General features: G+C 35.0%; 1 protein-coding gene across 1 annotated transcript in view; it reads left to right on the top strand.

Moving 5' to 3' along the window:
* Positions 1-16985, top strand: part of CEP135 (centrosomal protein 135kDa) — a 33979-nt gene extending 16994 nt beyond the window's left edge. The window contains exons 14-24 of the mRNA XM_009335139.1: positions 744-859; positions 930-1084; positions 1424-1479; positions 2526-2694; positions 5916-6026; positions 7850-8035; positions 8984-9193; positions 10180-10382; positions 14485-14589; positions 14993-15139; positions 16964-16985. Of these exons, the coding sequence (XP_009333414.1) occupies positions 744-859; positions 930-1084; positions 1424-1479; positions 2526-2694; positions 5916-6026; positions 7850-8035; positions 8984-9193; positions 10180-10382; positions 14485-14589; positions 14993-15139; positions 16964-16985 (1480 nt within the window). The remainder of the gene's footprint in view (positions 1-743; positions 860-929; positions 1085-1423; positions 1480-2525; positions 2695-5915; positions 6027-7849; positions 8036-8983; positions 9194-10179; positions 10383-14484; positions 14590-14992; positions 15140-16963) is intronic.
* Positions 16986-17228: the final 243 nt, after the last annotated feature.

Genomic DNA, 17228 nt, shown 5'->3' with positions numbered 1-17228 from the left:
TCTGAAGTTTCACTCTAAACTGGGTGAGAGCAATCTTTATCTGTAGACATGCTGTATTCCGGATTGGTGGGTTTTTTTAAAAATGAGAAGCTTCTCTAGCTTTTGTGGAATCCCACTTCAGAGGGATTTTTATTTCCTAACCTGTTTTGTAAACAATCCATTTAATTACTTTGGAGTTTCATTTTGCATTTTTTTTCGTAGGTCACTGATTTCTTGCTAAGCAAAACAACTGTGTAGGTGGATGGTTTCTTATATCTTTCAGGCTCTGTATTTCTTAAAAGTAGGATCAGAACTGTAGCTGTCAATTTTGTTGCTTCTTAAAATGTGTGGCTGATAGTCACTGCTATGAGCTACATGTCAAAATCTTTACAAAGCGAAGGGTCAAAAGACACAAGTAACAAGAGTTACATGATGAAGAGTAACAGAAATCAGAGGAAGTGAATGTTTCAGATTATCATGGTGGTTCCACCGAGGCTCCATGCTCCATTTTGGAATGGAGGTGGACTTGCTGCAGGGGTCCAGAGCAACCAAACGGTGTTGGCCTCAGCCTTAATAGTCCTCTCCCAGAGAGGGAGGGAGAAGCCTGGTTAGTATGACACAACCCCGTTTTGCTGGTTGGTATGACACAACCGTATCATGAGGTTACACTGGAACTATTCCAGCACTTCAGGCAGCTTAAGAGCCATAAGCTGATGACCCTAAATAGGTCTCAGACTACTTTCAACTGTATACTGATTTTCCAGGCTCTTAAATGACCAACTCCAGAGGTCTGTTGAAGATTTACAGCACCGATTGTCCCTCAAAAAGGATGAACTGCAGTCAGCTCAAGAAGAAATTGTAAAGCTAGAGGAGAAAATAGGTAATCACTAGTTATTTTTATGCTTATTTCTTGTTTTTAAAATACAAAGTACTTATTCTTTTATTTATAGATAGGTTAAACCAGAGGAGCACTTCACAGGATGAAGCAGTCAGTGTGCTTAGAAGTACTATTACTGTTCTGGACAAAGAAAAGGACAGTCTTCAAGAAACTGTAGATGAAAAAACAGAAAGAATTGCATGCTTAGATGACAACTTGGCTAACAAGGTATGTGCAGTAAAAGTACTACTTTGCAGTCCATCTGGGGATTTTTAAAGCAGTTACATTTTAGGGAGGTATTTTGCCTTGATGATAAAGCCTGTGCAGAGTTCTAAGCATCGCATAAGCACTATGTTTGGACCTAGCCAATACAAAGAGTTTTTTGATGACAAGACAATCCTTTCTCAGTAAAGAAAAGAAGCTTGGAAATTTGAATGTGCAAAGATGCAATTACTTATTGGTGAAGGGTTAAAATAAAGGTTTAAATGTAAAGTTCTTTAACTTGAAGTATCCTGTTGTATTAGGTATTATTATATTGCAACATAACTTTGGCTTTTATTTTCATAGGAAAAAACAATTACGCATTTACGTCTAACTCTTTCTGAGCTGGAGTCCTCTACAGAGTAAGTAAAGACTAGGATGCCCTCTTCAGTGGTTTTATTTTATCTAATGGTTTTAACCTGAAAGTAGATGGCTATTTTAGTTATTTTGGTGAAATTGAGTTAATTCTGTTTAAGTTAAGTAAAGGAGTGTACTGTGTTGAGAAAGATGTACACAACTTTTGAAGAGACTTCCCCTGCAATTATACTGCAGGCTGCTAAGATACTGTTAAGACAGCCATTAACAATTGTTTGTCTATATTTATTTTCCTAAGTTGATAACATTTCTTAATTCTCAGTTAAGAAGTAGCTTTTTAGTATTCTAAGTACTCCACTAGATATTATTAGATTGACCCAGGTAAAACTCAGAGCGGAACTCTTAATTATTGGCAGCTAATTCTTCCAACTTAAGCTACCAGTACAGTCTTAATTAAAATATATTTACGTAGTTTTTAGATGGGCTTCATCTGATCTTTGCTTCTTGCTTCTTTTTAAACATGACTTTTAAAACTATAGCTTTTTAAAAGAAAATATTTAAACACCAATATTTAAACATCTGGAGACCAGTGTAACTGAATATTTGGTACATTGATGCATGAAGTATCTGTGGCAAAAAACTAATGCAAAAGTTTACTTAAATTCACATGTATTTATATTTCTACTTTTTTATTTAATCTCTTCCTTACTCTTGATTGTTGTCTTTCAAGTGTAAGCTATCTGTCTTCTTCCTTTATGGTTTATAAAATATGCAATGGCTAACATACTGTCACCACTACCACATACAGATAAACATAAGTATCTGTAATTGCTGTTTGCATAAGATACATCTTACCAGATACATCTTCAGAGCTGAAAATTAATTCCATTTTATTTGTGCATATTGACATTTTATATCCTTAGCTTATGTTTATGTTTAGACTCAAGTTTGTTAGCCTTCAGAGAGCAAGAATTTTACCTTTTTTTTTAAAAAAAAAAAGCTTTTGCATATCCAAAATCCACAACTGATTGTTTCCAGCAGTATGTGGTATAGTATAAGAAGAGACAACTTAAATAAGATTTTCACTTGATAGCCAGATGAAGGACATGCTGAGCAACAGAGACCGTGAGATATCTAGCTTGCATCGCCAGCTTGATACGTCCCATGTAGAACTTGCAGAAACAGGAAGAATAAAGGAAATGGCTCTGAAAGAAAACAGGCGATTGCAAGATGACCTAGCTACAATGGCCAGAGAAAACCAGGTATGAAGGCAGTACATAATACTGAAGTATTAAACTATTTATTGCTTGCTTGCATATAGTGGTACATCAAAACCGCTATATCCTCAGTTTTGATTTGGTATCTTTAATTATTGGTATTTCTTGAACACTGGGATATTAAAAATGACTGGGCAGAAATTGTAAAAGCAATTACTTTAGATACTTAAGCATAGTCAGTACAGTGGGGGAGAAACAGACAAGCTTTCAGTTTAGTCACCCTTCCCCAGATTAAAAAAGAAATCTAAATAAAATAAATCTAGGACATAATTGTTTATACTATAATGAAATTATGTTAATTGGTTATATCACTTGGTAGTTGGTATTTAATTGGTAAAAATTGGCTTTTATTATCTGTGGAACAGGGATTATTGAGAGAGAGCAAGAAACCACAAAAGTGGGTATCAGGTTATTAGTCAGGTGAAAGGGAGAGGGAGAGGGAGGAGATTGCTAGCACATCTGAATTCGTTCTGGTGCATAGTGATTCATTAGCTTCATTCATCTAGTTTCCATGACGCATTGGATGTATTGAGCGAGATATGCCACGTTTTGAGATTAGAATGTTTTGGTATGTAGATTTTAATGTTTGTGTTCTGTGAGCTTTGGTAATGGTGGCTGTAAAGAGGTATTGGCAGGTTTTTAATTTCCAGTTCTGGCAAGGTTAGTTTCCATTCATGTGTGTTGCTCTGCAGGAACTTTGCTTTCACTGATGAGTTGGGAAAGGTTAATTTTGGGGGAGAAAATATAAGAGGGCTTAAAAGCTACAAGACAGAGGGATTGAAGAAAACTTATTTTTAAGGGATGATAGTCCTGAATAGTCTGAATTTGTTTCCTGATTTCAGGAATGGATAAGGATGCACAGTCGATGGGAATAGGAGGGGTTCCTTTTCCATTGTGTCAAGGTTATGTGGGGTTTTTAGATGGTGAATTCAAAGGTGCCATCTGTTTCCCTGGAGAAATGTTCTTATTGGATTGTCTTTGCGTTGGTAAGGTAGGTGTCATGGTGAGGTGGTATCTTAGAGTTCAGCTGTATATTGCAGCTTTTTTTGTGTGTGGGTTTTGTTTTTTGTGGAGATTCTATTCAGGTACTTTATTTGGCTGCTTGCAGAGTTTTATGTTATATATTTTTATTTGTATTAGTTTTATATTATTTCATCTTTCCTTAGCTCTCCAGTAGTTTAGAGTCATAATGTACCTCCTTGTTAACAGCTAGCCAGTCAGTAGCTTTAGGCCAAAAAGCAGGTGGGAAGTGGGTTATGATTGCCCAGTGGACTCTGAGTTGGTTCCTGTGTATTTATGGTCAGCTTTCCAGTTGGGAGGTATACAGTCCCTCTCAGCTGCTGACGGTTAAATACATTTCCTTGTAAAGTGCATGCGATAAAGGCACGACTTAAACTTACGTCAGTTACAGAATCAAAGTTGAAATAAAATCTTTAATGCCTTGAGGAATTGCCTATTTCCATAGGGTATCATTGAATATTTTATTGAAACATGAGCTATGTCAAGTTGATGGTGCAGGTTAAATAAAAATTTTGCAAGACAGAAATAGTTGAGAGATTCAGTGAATTAAACTGTTTGATTATCATCACTATTATTCTTGTGGCATCTTCATCTTGAGATGTTCTCCAGGGGTCCACAAGTTAAACCAACCACTGGTGTGTAAGGCTCATTCTTTCAAGAGCATAAGGGGTTTATATAGTATAAGGCCATTTGCACTCTTCCCAATCATCATTGCTCCATCTCTTCTTCCTTGGAATTCTCTGGGTCTGGGATCCATGGCTTGGAGAGCCTGAAGTGCATTCAGTCTTGTTAATCACTCACATAGTTTGAGGAATAATGAGTTGGTTTTGTGTACCAGCTGGTTACTGCTGACCAAAAGCCTGCCAGCTCCAAGTGCATGATATGGATGTCCCTGTACAATAGAATGTGCATATGGACAATATATAACAAAAATGTCCAATGTTTTATAGGGTAAGTAACATTTTTTTTATTGGGCTAAACATTAGAAAGACTACATAGAGAATACGTGAATGTGATTTAAAGAGCTAGCCCAGAATTTTGTTGCAACGCGTTACATTCAATTTGTATAGCAAATACAACTACTGCAGCTCATCATGACTCAAATGCCTTGTACAATTTTGATGCTGAGATACAAATGTTTGTTTGAATTCACTGTAAATGCCAACACTAAAAATAATCAGGGCCTTGTTAGCTAAACCATTTATTTCAATTCCCCTCAGTCAACCTGGCTGAGTCTGAAGCTAGAAAGTACAATATAGCAAGGTGTTTTAAGTAAGTGACGTAGTACCCTGAATAGTTCTTGCAAAACCTATGGTACAATACATAGATATGTGGGTCTATTATTGAAATTAGAGATGCCATTCACAGGTATCTAATAAGATGAAATATTAAATATTATCATAATGTGATGACTAAAGCTTTCCCAGTATGCTTGGGAAGGCTACCACAGAGATGAGCAGACTGATTTCAGCGTATGCTAAATAAGGCACACAGTAAAAAGGCTGCCGTTAATGAACATTAATATACCACAAAAAGAAGAAGGGAAAGAAATAAGGCAATATCCTCTATTTTTCCTACATTTGGTAGTGGGGATAGAAGAAGATACTTGCCTTTTTGGCTCTCTGAGCTAGAGGACTCAGAGAAAGGCGAGAGCTGAACCTGAGAGGGACAGAGTTAACAGTTCTAACATCTCAATCAAATTCCATGGTGCATTTTTGATGGCTAAATGTGATCTTAATAATGCATTTAGTTATTTTATCTTGCAATTCTACTTCAAAATAAATGTTCTTTTGTTATAAAATTGACTTTCTAATGACAGAAAACTTTCCTTCACTCAGGCATAGTGAATCATAAGGCTAGAAAAATCCCAGCTCCCAAACATCTGTATGTTGAATTTTCCAAAGATCAGTAGGGTGTGTCATCAGGGAAGCTGCAGATTTTATGAACTGGTATGACATTCATTGTTTTCTGTGATTATTCTTGTCTGGAAAACTCTTTGGTGTATCTAAGGTAATAGGGGCTATTTCTGAACCCTACAAATCCCAAAGGGCTTTGACTAAATTACTTAAAAGTAGAAGAGAATAAAATCTAGGGCATATGCAATTACTTTGATTTAGTCTGATACAGTAATATATAGTGATTAACTTACTCTAAGGCACTGTTTTGCCTTTATGTAATCTCTTTAGGCTATCAGTACTGAGCTCGAAGATGCAATACGTGAAAAAGAAGAAATGAAAACCAGGGTACATAATTATATAACTGAAGTTTCCAGATTTGAGACCTTGATGGCTTCGAAGGTAAAAGTGTAATCTCTAGGCAGTCATTACTGTTTTCAATAAATCCATTAGTTTTAGAGTATAACACATTCTTATTAGGATACAATAAAAAAATTAAGAAATGTATGGTTTGGGTCCTGTTCTCCCTGCCTGTCCCATTTCCTTCTTTACTTTTTTTTTCCTTCTTTCCTCTGCAGTGTTTCAAGCTACTAGTGGATTCATATAAAACCTTATTAGATCTGAAGCACTGATAAATTCTGGCACATCACAATTTCATTGATTATGTTTCAGTTGGCCATAAGACTGGAGAATGACAGACAAATCGTGTTTGAATGTTGTTTTGCTTTTTGAGTTTTGACAAGGCAACTAGTAAAATATCTGGTCCTATTTCATGATTGCAGGCAACAAGCAGCTTATATGATGGTTTTTAATAATTTAAACCTTTTAAAAAGAGAAATTTTATACGTAGTTCTGCAGGAAAGTGTAAAAATAGCACATTGGAATGTTTTCTCTATGAATGATAAGAGTTCACAGTTTTTGCTGTACTGACAAAACAGTGCTCTTGTTAAATGTATTTTATCCTGATACTTGGATTCAAAAGTGTGACATGTGTGCATTAAAACTTATGATAATTTAAAACAAATAGAATTTATGTCAAGACAACATGAACTGACAAGTTTATTATGTGACTTTGAATAGGAAAGAATGATTTTTGATCTGACTTTGACTTGCATGTCTAGATGAATGCATGTAAATTCAACCACTTTTTACAAGTAGAACTGAAGCATAGAGAAAAAATTAAGGTCAGCAGTATGTTAGCTTAGAACTCTCAATTTAAAACACTTGAAATTTAGTTTTTAAGAATTTTGTAATATATCATATGTCCAAAGCACTTCAGCTACAGATGTGGCCACATCTTTGGCAAATGAGAATCCAGTTATTCAAGTCAGGTACCAAGAAGCTGTAGAACATACAGCCAGTGACCAATTATGAAAGGTTGGTTTCAGGTCTAGTATTACATCTGGATGTTGCCTGTGGAGACAAGGATTTACTTTTCTGCACAGTGTTCACTTGCTTAATCATGAGTTTCTGTTTCCTAATGCCCCACCTCATTCTGTCTGCACCTTCCAAGTTCTGCAGGAAACACAGAAGGAATTTCAAAAACAGTAGCCTTCCTCATTAGATAAATCTGATTCATACTAGCAATATGCTTATCCCACTGTGCATTACATGAACAGAGGAAGAAAAGAATGGAGATAAATAAAGAAGAAAAATTAATCACTGACTTATAATATGCACTTGCAGTTGGGCCAAATTAAAATTCACAAGCAACATTTGTTCTATCACTGCCTAACTTGTAAGCACTAAAGCTTGTAGTTTTGTACTTTTGTGATAGACTGCTTGGGTGTATCTGCCCGAACATGTTATCAGTCTTTCAGGCACTGCTGTAATATAAGTATTTGTAAGAGTACAGTAAGTAAAAGAGCTGAAAATGGACTCCTGCTGGAATTTCTTGGAAAGGGCAGCACTAGGATCAGTACGTCTCAGTAATGTGACCCTTGACAATACAGAGAGATCCAAAATAACCCCTCCCCAGGAGCCTTGAAACTCATTAACAACTGCTAAATGTAAATACTTCCATTAATAAAACTGAATGCCATCACTGTATTTATTTACTATTTGGACTTGCAAAAGGGATGATGCCCTTTAGTGGGATTAGGAAAATAGAGAAAGATCTACTTTCTTCTGGAAAAAAGAAGATATTGTAGGGAGTAGGCGTGAAATAAGATCAAGCAACTTGAAGGTATGTTGATCATTGCAGAGTGATTTACTGTTTCATCTAGGAAAAAGAAAACCAAGAATTGTTAGAGAAGTTCCGAATGCTCCATACGCAAGCTGAAGACTGGGAAATGAAGGCTCATCAAGCTGAAGGAGAAAGCAGCTCAATACGACTTGAACTCCTTTCTGTAGATACAGATCGGAGACATCTGCGAGAGAGAGTAGAACTTCTGGAAAAAGAGATTCAAGGGGTAATAACTTGTGCAATGAAATTCTGTCAAGGAAAGTGGGATACATTCAAGTGTTTTTTAATAAAGCAAACATACTCTTTTTAATGCTTTAATGGAAAATAATTCCTATACATGAATGTTTCACATGTGGACACTGAGTTTTCGAAAGAGTAACTGATTTTGGTTAGACGTGCTTTCCTCCTCCCTTCCCTGCTTTCCCAAAATTAGAATCACAGTGTATATTTTAATACTTTTAGATCTCTTCTGTTGGGTCATCATTGCTATTATGTTATTGTCTCTGTAAGAACCTTTTGTTTAGTTGCTTCAAAATATTTGCATATAGCTTTATGAGTGTTTTGTAAACTTAGTTCTTACATTTCTTCGAAGCTTTGAATGAAGTATTTGAAGCATTGGTAGCTGGATTAAAGGTAAAAATCTGATAGTAGCAGTCCAAATCCAGAATCAGGATTCCATAATACCAAAGCCTAGACCAATAGCATAGAAAATAATGAGGTTTATATTTTCGAAGCAATAACTTCATGGAGATCAGGGACATTTTAGAGTATAAAAGTTGTGGATTGACCATATTTTGTCCCATGCTTTTAATTAGCCAAAAAGAGTTAGCGACTTTAATATGTAAGCAGAGTAAAAAATAGATTGTATTTTGGGGGTTTTATGCTTTAATTATCTTCTGAAGCTGGAATCCAGCCTCATTCCATTCTTGTATAGTACTTGTATAATTCTTCAAGATGGTGATTAAAAATTGCAGAGATGGTTTATTAGTTGTTCTTAGCTGTGATTTAGGGAGAGGAGAGGAAAGGAATGTAATATAAAGTTAATTTTATAGGAAAGTTAATTTTGAAGGGAAAAGAAAGTATTAAAAAAACCCCTGTTATCCCCCTTAGAACTGTTAACTCAACATTTAACTGAATTTTACTGAAACGGGTATCCGTATTTGTCTTTGTTTAGCATATCGTTGCACATCAAGCATATGAATCTCAGATCTCCTCCATTACAAAAAATATGTCCAAATTGGAAGAGGATATTAAACGTGAAAATCAGGAGAAGTCTTCTGTGTTGGCGGACCTGGCTTCTGTGAGGGAACTCTGTGTGAAACTTGAGTCTAACAAAGAACTTTTATCTCGACAGCTGACATCCAAAAGCATGGATTATGAAAGGGTAAGCAGCAAAGGCAAATTTAATTTGCTATAATAAAATATCTTCCTTTGTTTTTAATGGTTTTTGGAGAAAAGAATAAATTACTTCTCAGAGCAAGGTAAGTTAATTTACATCACTAGTTTTGCATTTATATATAAATTATAAATTTTGCAGTATACAGATCTATATCTGTGTTTTTTGTACAAAAAGAGGGAGTTTCATTCATTATCATGACAAAATGTGGCAGCAGTAGTTTTTGCTGTACCACAGAGACATATTTATTTGGGTTTATGTACTGGTTTTTAATTTACTCAAATTTTCAACTTTTTATAAAAAGTGAATAGTGCGCTTCTTATTTAGCTATTAAAGACTTTTCCCTAATGAATTTTTCCAATTAAATTGAAATTTAGATTCAGCTGAAGTTCATTAAATATTTTGAAATAGTTTAAACAGTTCTAAATATCCATAATTTCTGAATTTTTTTCTTTACAGCTAATTGTTGTGTCTTTACTTAGTGACTTGGTCAAGCTTTCTGTTACTGTAATATTCAAGATCTTGAGAACAGTAGTTCTCATCCCCACAGAATTTGTTTATATTCATAGAACCGATGAGGAAAACGAGCATTCCTATATTTTCAGCAAAAGCCAAGAAGCTAATTATGAGCTAACCCAGTCAAATAGAATGAAGTATAGCAAATACTATTTTTGTACTTGTGCAAAAGCCTCCTGCTGTTAAAAGCCAATTAATGTTCTGGGTACTTACCTAAGCGTTTCCAGCACTCAGTAATCCAACTCCCAGTAAAACATTTGACAGATGTACAGCTTGAATAGTTTTTAACTAACTATAGTTTTAAATAATTGTAGGCTTTAATTTATTTTGTGAGCTCAGTTTCCTATTCATTTTTATGAAACTTCCAATCATTTCAGTTTTCATAACAACTCTTCACGAAAGAGAACTCTGTGTGTTTGTAAACCAGCGTATTACTAATGTATAAATTTGTGCCTTAGGTTCTAGGTGAATTAGAAGATATAAAATCAGAAGCAGAGTTGCTGAAAAAGCAGTTATCCAGTGAGAGACTTACTGTTCAGAATCTTGAAACATTGCTGGCTACTAGTAGAGACAAAGAATTTCAGAACCATTTAACATCCCATGAGAAAGATTCAGAAATTCAATTATTGAAAGACAAGCTAACACTCGCCGAGAGCAAACTGTAAGTTTTAACAAGTGTATGTATGTGTTACGTGGTTCACTAAGAAACTTTTTCTGTGTGACAACACTTATTCACCAAGTCAAATTCTTGATGTTCACTACTGCTGAGCAGATTTTTGCAGCAATGTCTTTTGGCCTTTCATGGCATCGTTTACTTAAAGTTTCTTTACAGATCTTTCATACCGCTTTCATTAATCAGCACTCTGGTGGACATCAGTTTAGTACAAGCAGTAAACTTAAACAGGAGTTCCAAAGGAAACCTACTCTAAAAGGAAGGAACACTTGGAGTTTTCAGAGTCTTGAGAATAAGCACTCAGTTTCTCTCTGGATTTGTTCCCAGACTGACTCCAGAAGGTTTGGTTCAGTTTCTCTGCTGGTCATGACTCTTTCTCACATCAGTCAGGCACAGGCGGTGAATTCTTTTCCTGAAGTTCACTTGTCTGATATAACTCTGCCATTTTTCCAGTGCAATCACTAAAATCTTTTCTTTCTGAGCCTCTTAGTGGACATAACTACCTAATGGTGAGGTGGCTGATCTGTTGCAGACATTATTTCCACTACAGAACCAGTCAACCCATGAAAATTTGTAAATTTTTTTAGCTGTTGAGTACATCTATAAATGTATGTATGCACTGCAGTACGATTTGGATAGTTAACCTTTGCATTCAGAGTGTATCAATTCTCAAAATATATAACCACCTCTCTCACAGGTTCTGATTTTCTTCCTAGCTTCAGGAAGCAATCTAATTCAACTCTGCTTTTTTAAGCAAAATGTCGTATTTTTATTTGGCTTTGAAGAGTTTAACTATGAGTTTAATTATTAAGAGAACGCAAATTTTCTTAGTCTTGAACTGTTTTATGTTCTTATATTGGAGAGTTTTAACTCCTTTAGAACAACATGGATTCATCAAGCATCTCAAAGCAAACTGAAAGTAAAATGTTAACATATGAGAACTGCTCACAAAAAAACTACCAAGTGGATTAAATCTATGGTAAATGTGAATTGCTTACCTACTGAAGATGCCTGTTGTCCTTACTTTGATTAAAGTAAGAATCATTTACATAATAAATAGTGAAGTCATAGTGCTTTAAAGAAGCAAAAGTACTTTTGCTGCTATTAATATTAACTGTTAAGGAAAAAGTCCTGTATCATTTATTATTCCTTTGAAATATAAATGGAACTGAACCTGGAACCTATACTAAATGTGGCCAGCACTTTCCATTATAGCTAACTGCAACTTCTTATGCTGTGCATCTGCCTAGTGTAGAAATAACTTTTTAACACTCTTATAGAAGAAAGACTAATCTGTTTGGAACAATGAAGTTAAGGGGGGGATATTTTGTGTATATCAAATTCATGTACAAGAGAAGTGGGGGATTTAAATAATTTTCTTTATGATATGGAGCAGGGAATTTGAAGTTTCCGTGATATCTGTCATCATGATGTGATAATTCTCCTGGGGATAAATTAGCCAGTGACTGTAGTGGTATCTCTGCATTAAATAGCAAGAAGGAGGAGTAGCAGCTGAACGCAGATGGTAGTGAAGAGTAAAGTCAAAGTAGAATTTCAGAAAAAGAAAAACAGATACACCTACTTAGTAAACACTGAGGTAGGGAGAGAAAGGAAGGTAAAAGGACAGATAATACTTCCTTATGAGATATAGAATATAGCATACCTAAACAGTTAAAAGCTATCTGTAACTTGGTGATGCAAATGTGCAAGAAAAATGCTTTTGGTTGATTTACGTAAAGGCTACAACTTACCACTGACAATGGTCCACCTCAAGTAGCAGCGATCTCAATGAATGTGTAGATGACAACACTATTAATCGCTGCTGTGCAACTCATTGCTTCATGGTTTAGAATTGCTGAGTTTTGTTTACTGGGGGGGGGTAGTTAATTGCATACAAAGAACAGGAATGTCCTGACTGTGAAATTAAATGTGAAAGTTACAAAAAAAAAAAGGAAAGAAGAAGGTTTTCATTTAATTTTAATTTAGCTTCTTTGTGTACAAACATTATAAAACTCCATTTAAATAACTTCATAGTAATTTTTTCACAATTTTTATTCTGCATACATTGTAGGGTTCCTGTCTTGTTTGTTGTAAATGTCAGTACTTGCATTGTTAATAGGATGGGATATTGCAGGAAGAAGGAAAATGTTCTCTTGGAGGAATAGTGGCTATTCTATTGAATTGTTTATCTCAAAGGTTCTGCATGTTGCTAGGTAAATGTTCAGGTGTGAGAACTAGTTGTATATACCTTATTTTCTACTATTCAGTTTGTAGTAGTTGCAGTCTAAAGAACAGGAACTTTAAATGCTCACAGCTGTGACTGAAGTACGTGACAATTATGTTTGTGTCTTGCGAAATATAAAAATTCATTTAACTTGGCAAAATTTCAGTTCTAACTGACAAAAATCATGTGTCGATATTTTTTGAACATTATTTACAGTTTTGGCCTTACTGTGCCTGTGCTTCCACTCTATTTATAAAATGGTACTGACACAACCTCTGACTTTAGAAGGATTCTCAAAATTAAGTTTAACTTGTGAAGTTCTCCAGTGCTGTAATTTTGAGCTCTGTGAAGAGAGAGTAGTTGTGTTACTCGGAGTGCTGTTTGGGTGATAGTACAGTAAATGAGATCTTGAAGCTCTACAGTGATTAAGAATTAAATAAACAGAGAATATTGAATAGCTAAACTGCTTGTTGAGAGCTATCTGTATCTACTGTGAAAGAGCCAGATGTCCTATGAAAAAATAGTATATCATGATGTAATCTTATTATATGATGACTACTGTGCATAGGGGTTCCAAATTAAAATATTTCTTAATTTTTGAGTGATTTACTTCATGATCTTAATTTTGTTTAAATGTCATTGACATAGAATAACCTCAGAACTCACAAACCCGTTTGCTTTCTTTCTTTATTTTACAATAACGATCTTGGGCCCTGAATTCTTACCTCCATCCTGAAAGCATATGCCTGTCTCTGAAGGACTTAGAATAAGATATCATCGAGACCTCTTGTCTTCTGCGTCTGTTCTCAACATACTGGATCAAGATACCATTCTAGGAATTTTACTGATGAATAGGGAACACAGGAAAAAATATTCTGCGGTTCTTTTTGGATCATATCTCTTGAGTAGTTTGCATCTTCTGGGAGTCAGAGACCAGCGGGTGCCAGACAGGAAGTCTGTGACTGAGCTGGGAGTGGAACTCGTTTTTCAGACTTCAAGTCCAGTGCTTTAGCAATAAACTAGTACATCTTTGCTTCTCCAGAAGTGACTTTTGAGCACTCCACCTCATATTGGCTTTGAAGACTCTATGGAATAACATAGCTGTCTAGACTCTGGTTTAGACAACTTATTTTACACTCGATTTTTTTTTGCTTGCTTTTTTATAATTCAATTAATGGTGTTTTGCAACCAAGCATTGAGTCTTCTAATATGATGAGAAGTATATTTAATTATGTTACTTAAGATTTTCAAGGCTTCTTTTCATTTTGATTCTTGCAGTTGAAACAGTTGGGCCCCAACACCAAGGATGTAGTTGGCAAGCTTTCAGATTCTGGGTTTTGCTGGTCTGGGCTTGCATTAATACAGCTTTTACTTAGATTTGATTCAGTTGTGTTCATTGCTAGCCAGATAGTTCCAGCCTGCTTGATAGAATTTTTACTGAAGCTATATCTGTTATGTTTGTATTTTTTGTGGATAGTTACTGCTTTTTTTCCTTCTTTTTTTAAATGTACACATAAAGACCATCTCGTATTGCAACAGAGGATAGTAAATCAATAAATTAATGATTTAATTATTTTGTCTGTTTTTATAAAACATGTTTGTGTTTACCTTTGTCTGAAAAAGAACATGATGTATTGTAGTAAGGTTGTAGTGAGAAACTTGCCAGCTTCTCACTTCGTTCTCACCTTAGGTTCCTCCAGAAACATTCTGTGGCATTCACTTGGTTCTCGCTTCTGATTTGTCTTTGATTTGGTCTGTGTGAACAACATGTTCGGTATCTATTTTTGTTTTCTCATGCTCTAATTCATCTAAGTTCCTAGCTGACGGTGTTCAAAGAAAACTGTTGCTTCTCATGATTTTTTTTAGAAGCAGCTGTAATAGAGAGGTTCCCATACTTCGAAGTAAAGTTGCACAGCTGCAGACCGACTGTGATGTTTTAAAAAGGCAACTGACAACTGAACGATTTGAACGGTAAGATGCTGTTTTTTCAGTGAGATGACTTCTTGTTTCTTCTTTCTCACTTTTAAAACTTGTTTTTTTCAATAGTGAGGAACTCTTATGGAAAATTGTGTTCCTATTGTCATGCAAAATCTAATATTCTCATCATGAAAACTGCTTAATTAAAAAAGAAAAAAACTTATACAATTTTGGAATTCCCTCGTAAATTTTGTCAGTTTGCCATTGCATCTAAAAAAAAAAAAAATCCCTTCTCATGAAAACAAGAAGAAAGTTGAGTGACATGAGAAAGCAAGGCTCTTTGCAAAGTATTGTGAAAACCACCAAGTAAAAATATGGAAAAAAAAGTTACATTTTCTTCCTTTAACATCCTGTAGTACCAAAGCGTTATGTAACTGAAATTGCTATCTGTTGGTAGAGAGCGTGCAATTCAGGAAATGCGCCGACATGGTCTCTCTACGTCATCTTTACGTGCTTCACCTCCTCTCAGTTCAACATTAAGGTCTCCCTCACATTCTCCAGAACGTACTATTGTAAGGACAACTGATCAAGCAGCAGCTGAAAAGTAAGTGATTTGTTTTTAGCAGATTGTTTCTGTTTAAGAGTTAGGTTTAAACTGTTTCTAAATAATACTTTTTTGATTATATGAAATTCTTACACACTTTAGGTGGTTCGAAGTTGTTCTTTTGTTGACTCTCCTACTATAAAATATTGATTGGAAACAATACATGCAAAGTGCTCTCCAAAGACCATATAACGTAATGGATTCCCATTCCTGGTTTTGTTAATGGTCTTGCACCAGCTGACAGCTTCCAAATATATATCGCCTGCTTATTATTACCATTAATTATATCCAAATATATATTGCCAATTTATTATTGTTAATAGTTATCTCCAAACAACGAATGATTCATATTAAGAGAAATGCCATGAAATTCTCTCAAGTACAGCAATGAAGGAAAGACACTCCATAGGAGAGAGTCCAACTAAAATGCATTTGAACCCTACACATTAGATGAAACTGTCTCCAAAACAAGCGCATAAAAATAATCAATGCATTTTTTATTGTTAGTGCTTGGATGCTATGAATGTCTAAGATCGTGGTCACTAGAGTCCGCAAAAAAGAAGTCAAAATCAATCTCTCATCTGTTCATTTTCACTGACATTTTTGTTCTAGAGATCATTGTTGTTTTAGATTATGTCAGTTATGTGTTACATGATTATTGACTTTATATCCTGTCTGTCCTATACTGCATAATAAATTGCAGTGAAGAGCAGAAGGACAGGGAGAGATAAACAGGGATTGTTTTAGGAAATATGTGTGCTATAACAGCTATATAGTATACTATAACAGCTCATCAATCTAACTATATAACTGCTGAACTCCAAGAAACAGAATTCCAAACCGATAAGATTTTAAACTTTATTTTTGTTGGTAAATACATATGGCTTGTTCCTAAGCTTGCTTTTGTTAACAACAACACAGGTTTCCCGAGAACTGAGGTCAGCATGGCATGATCCACGTTGTCAGCAATTTTTCTCTTCTTCTGCGAGTTTTTGGACAAAGCAAAAAAAGGAAACTGTAGCAAATGAGATATTGATAGTAGGGATGAAACAGCAGTTATGACTTTTGCTTTACTGGTGAGCCATTAGGCAAACCCTGTTACACTGCAAATCAACATTTTGACTGAGATAATGATAGATAATATATTTCTGAGAATGAGTATCATCAGTAGAGAATTGTCTTTAGTCTTCCTTGCTTTACAGTGAGTCCCAAGAGAATAAAAACAGTCCAGTTGCTATACTTGAAGAATACCATGTAGTGAACTATTTTTATCCTACTATTTGCTAACTAAAACTTAGTTTTAACAATGACAGCTCTGTCCCATAATATCTTACCAGAAAATATCCCATTTTCATGAAGTATGTATTTTTAGAGAAAGTGTTTTTTAACAACTGAATTCATACGCAGTTTATTTTTTTACTGTCTTGCCTTTTAAACCTATCAATGGATTATTACATTAGAATTGTCTCAGTAGTACTATCACCATCTTTCACTCTACTTATTTATTCCTTCCTGGGAGCTTAGCACAGTAAAGTGTACTCTGTAATTACCATTCTGTAGAGTCACAACTGTCTTTTTCTCTAATCTGATTTAATCTTCTCAAGAAATTTTCTCTTCCTCCTCGTCTCACATTTACTTTGTTAAGCATTTGAGCAATGAGTCAATGAACTGAATGTAGAGTTTTAGATAATATGCTACTAGTTGATATTCAGGAATAACAGAAGAGAATATAAGGCTAAATCTAATTATTACTTTTTATCCTAATAGTCATTAGTAAAATATAATAGATAGCTTTATTTTGAATTTTTTTTCTTTCTCCACCAGAAACGTGAGCTTCAAGGAATAACCAGTACTTGAGCACCTGAAGCATTACCTTGTTACAAGGACTTTTTTTTTTTTTAATTATGAAGGCTGACTTGTGTTCTACCTCTGTTTTCTTTAAATCAGTGATTACCTTTGAAATTTCTGAGAACCGGTGAAGTAATCAACTCTGCAAAATTCTGCTTTCCCAACTGGCTGGGGTGACTGTGTTTTGCTGGCTGTTTGACGGGTTTTGTGTCAAGGCTGGCTAAGTTTTGTTACTGTTTTG

Source organism: Pygoscelis adeliae, unplaced genomic scaffold (assembly GCF_000699105.1).
Source record: "Pygoscelis adeliae isolate BGI_AS28 unplaced genomic scaffold, ASM69910v1 Scaffold21, whole genome shotgun sequence".
In the NCBI taxonomy this organism is placed as follows: domain Eukaryota; kingdom Metazoa; phylum Chordata; class Aves; order Sphenisciformes; family Spheniscidae; genus Pygoscelis; species Pygoscelis adeliae.
Note: the sequence above shows the minus strand (reverse complement) of the source record. Positions and strands in the feature narration are given on the sequence as shown.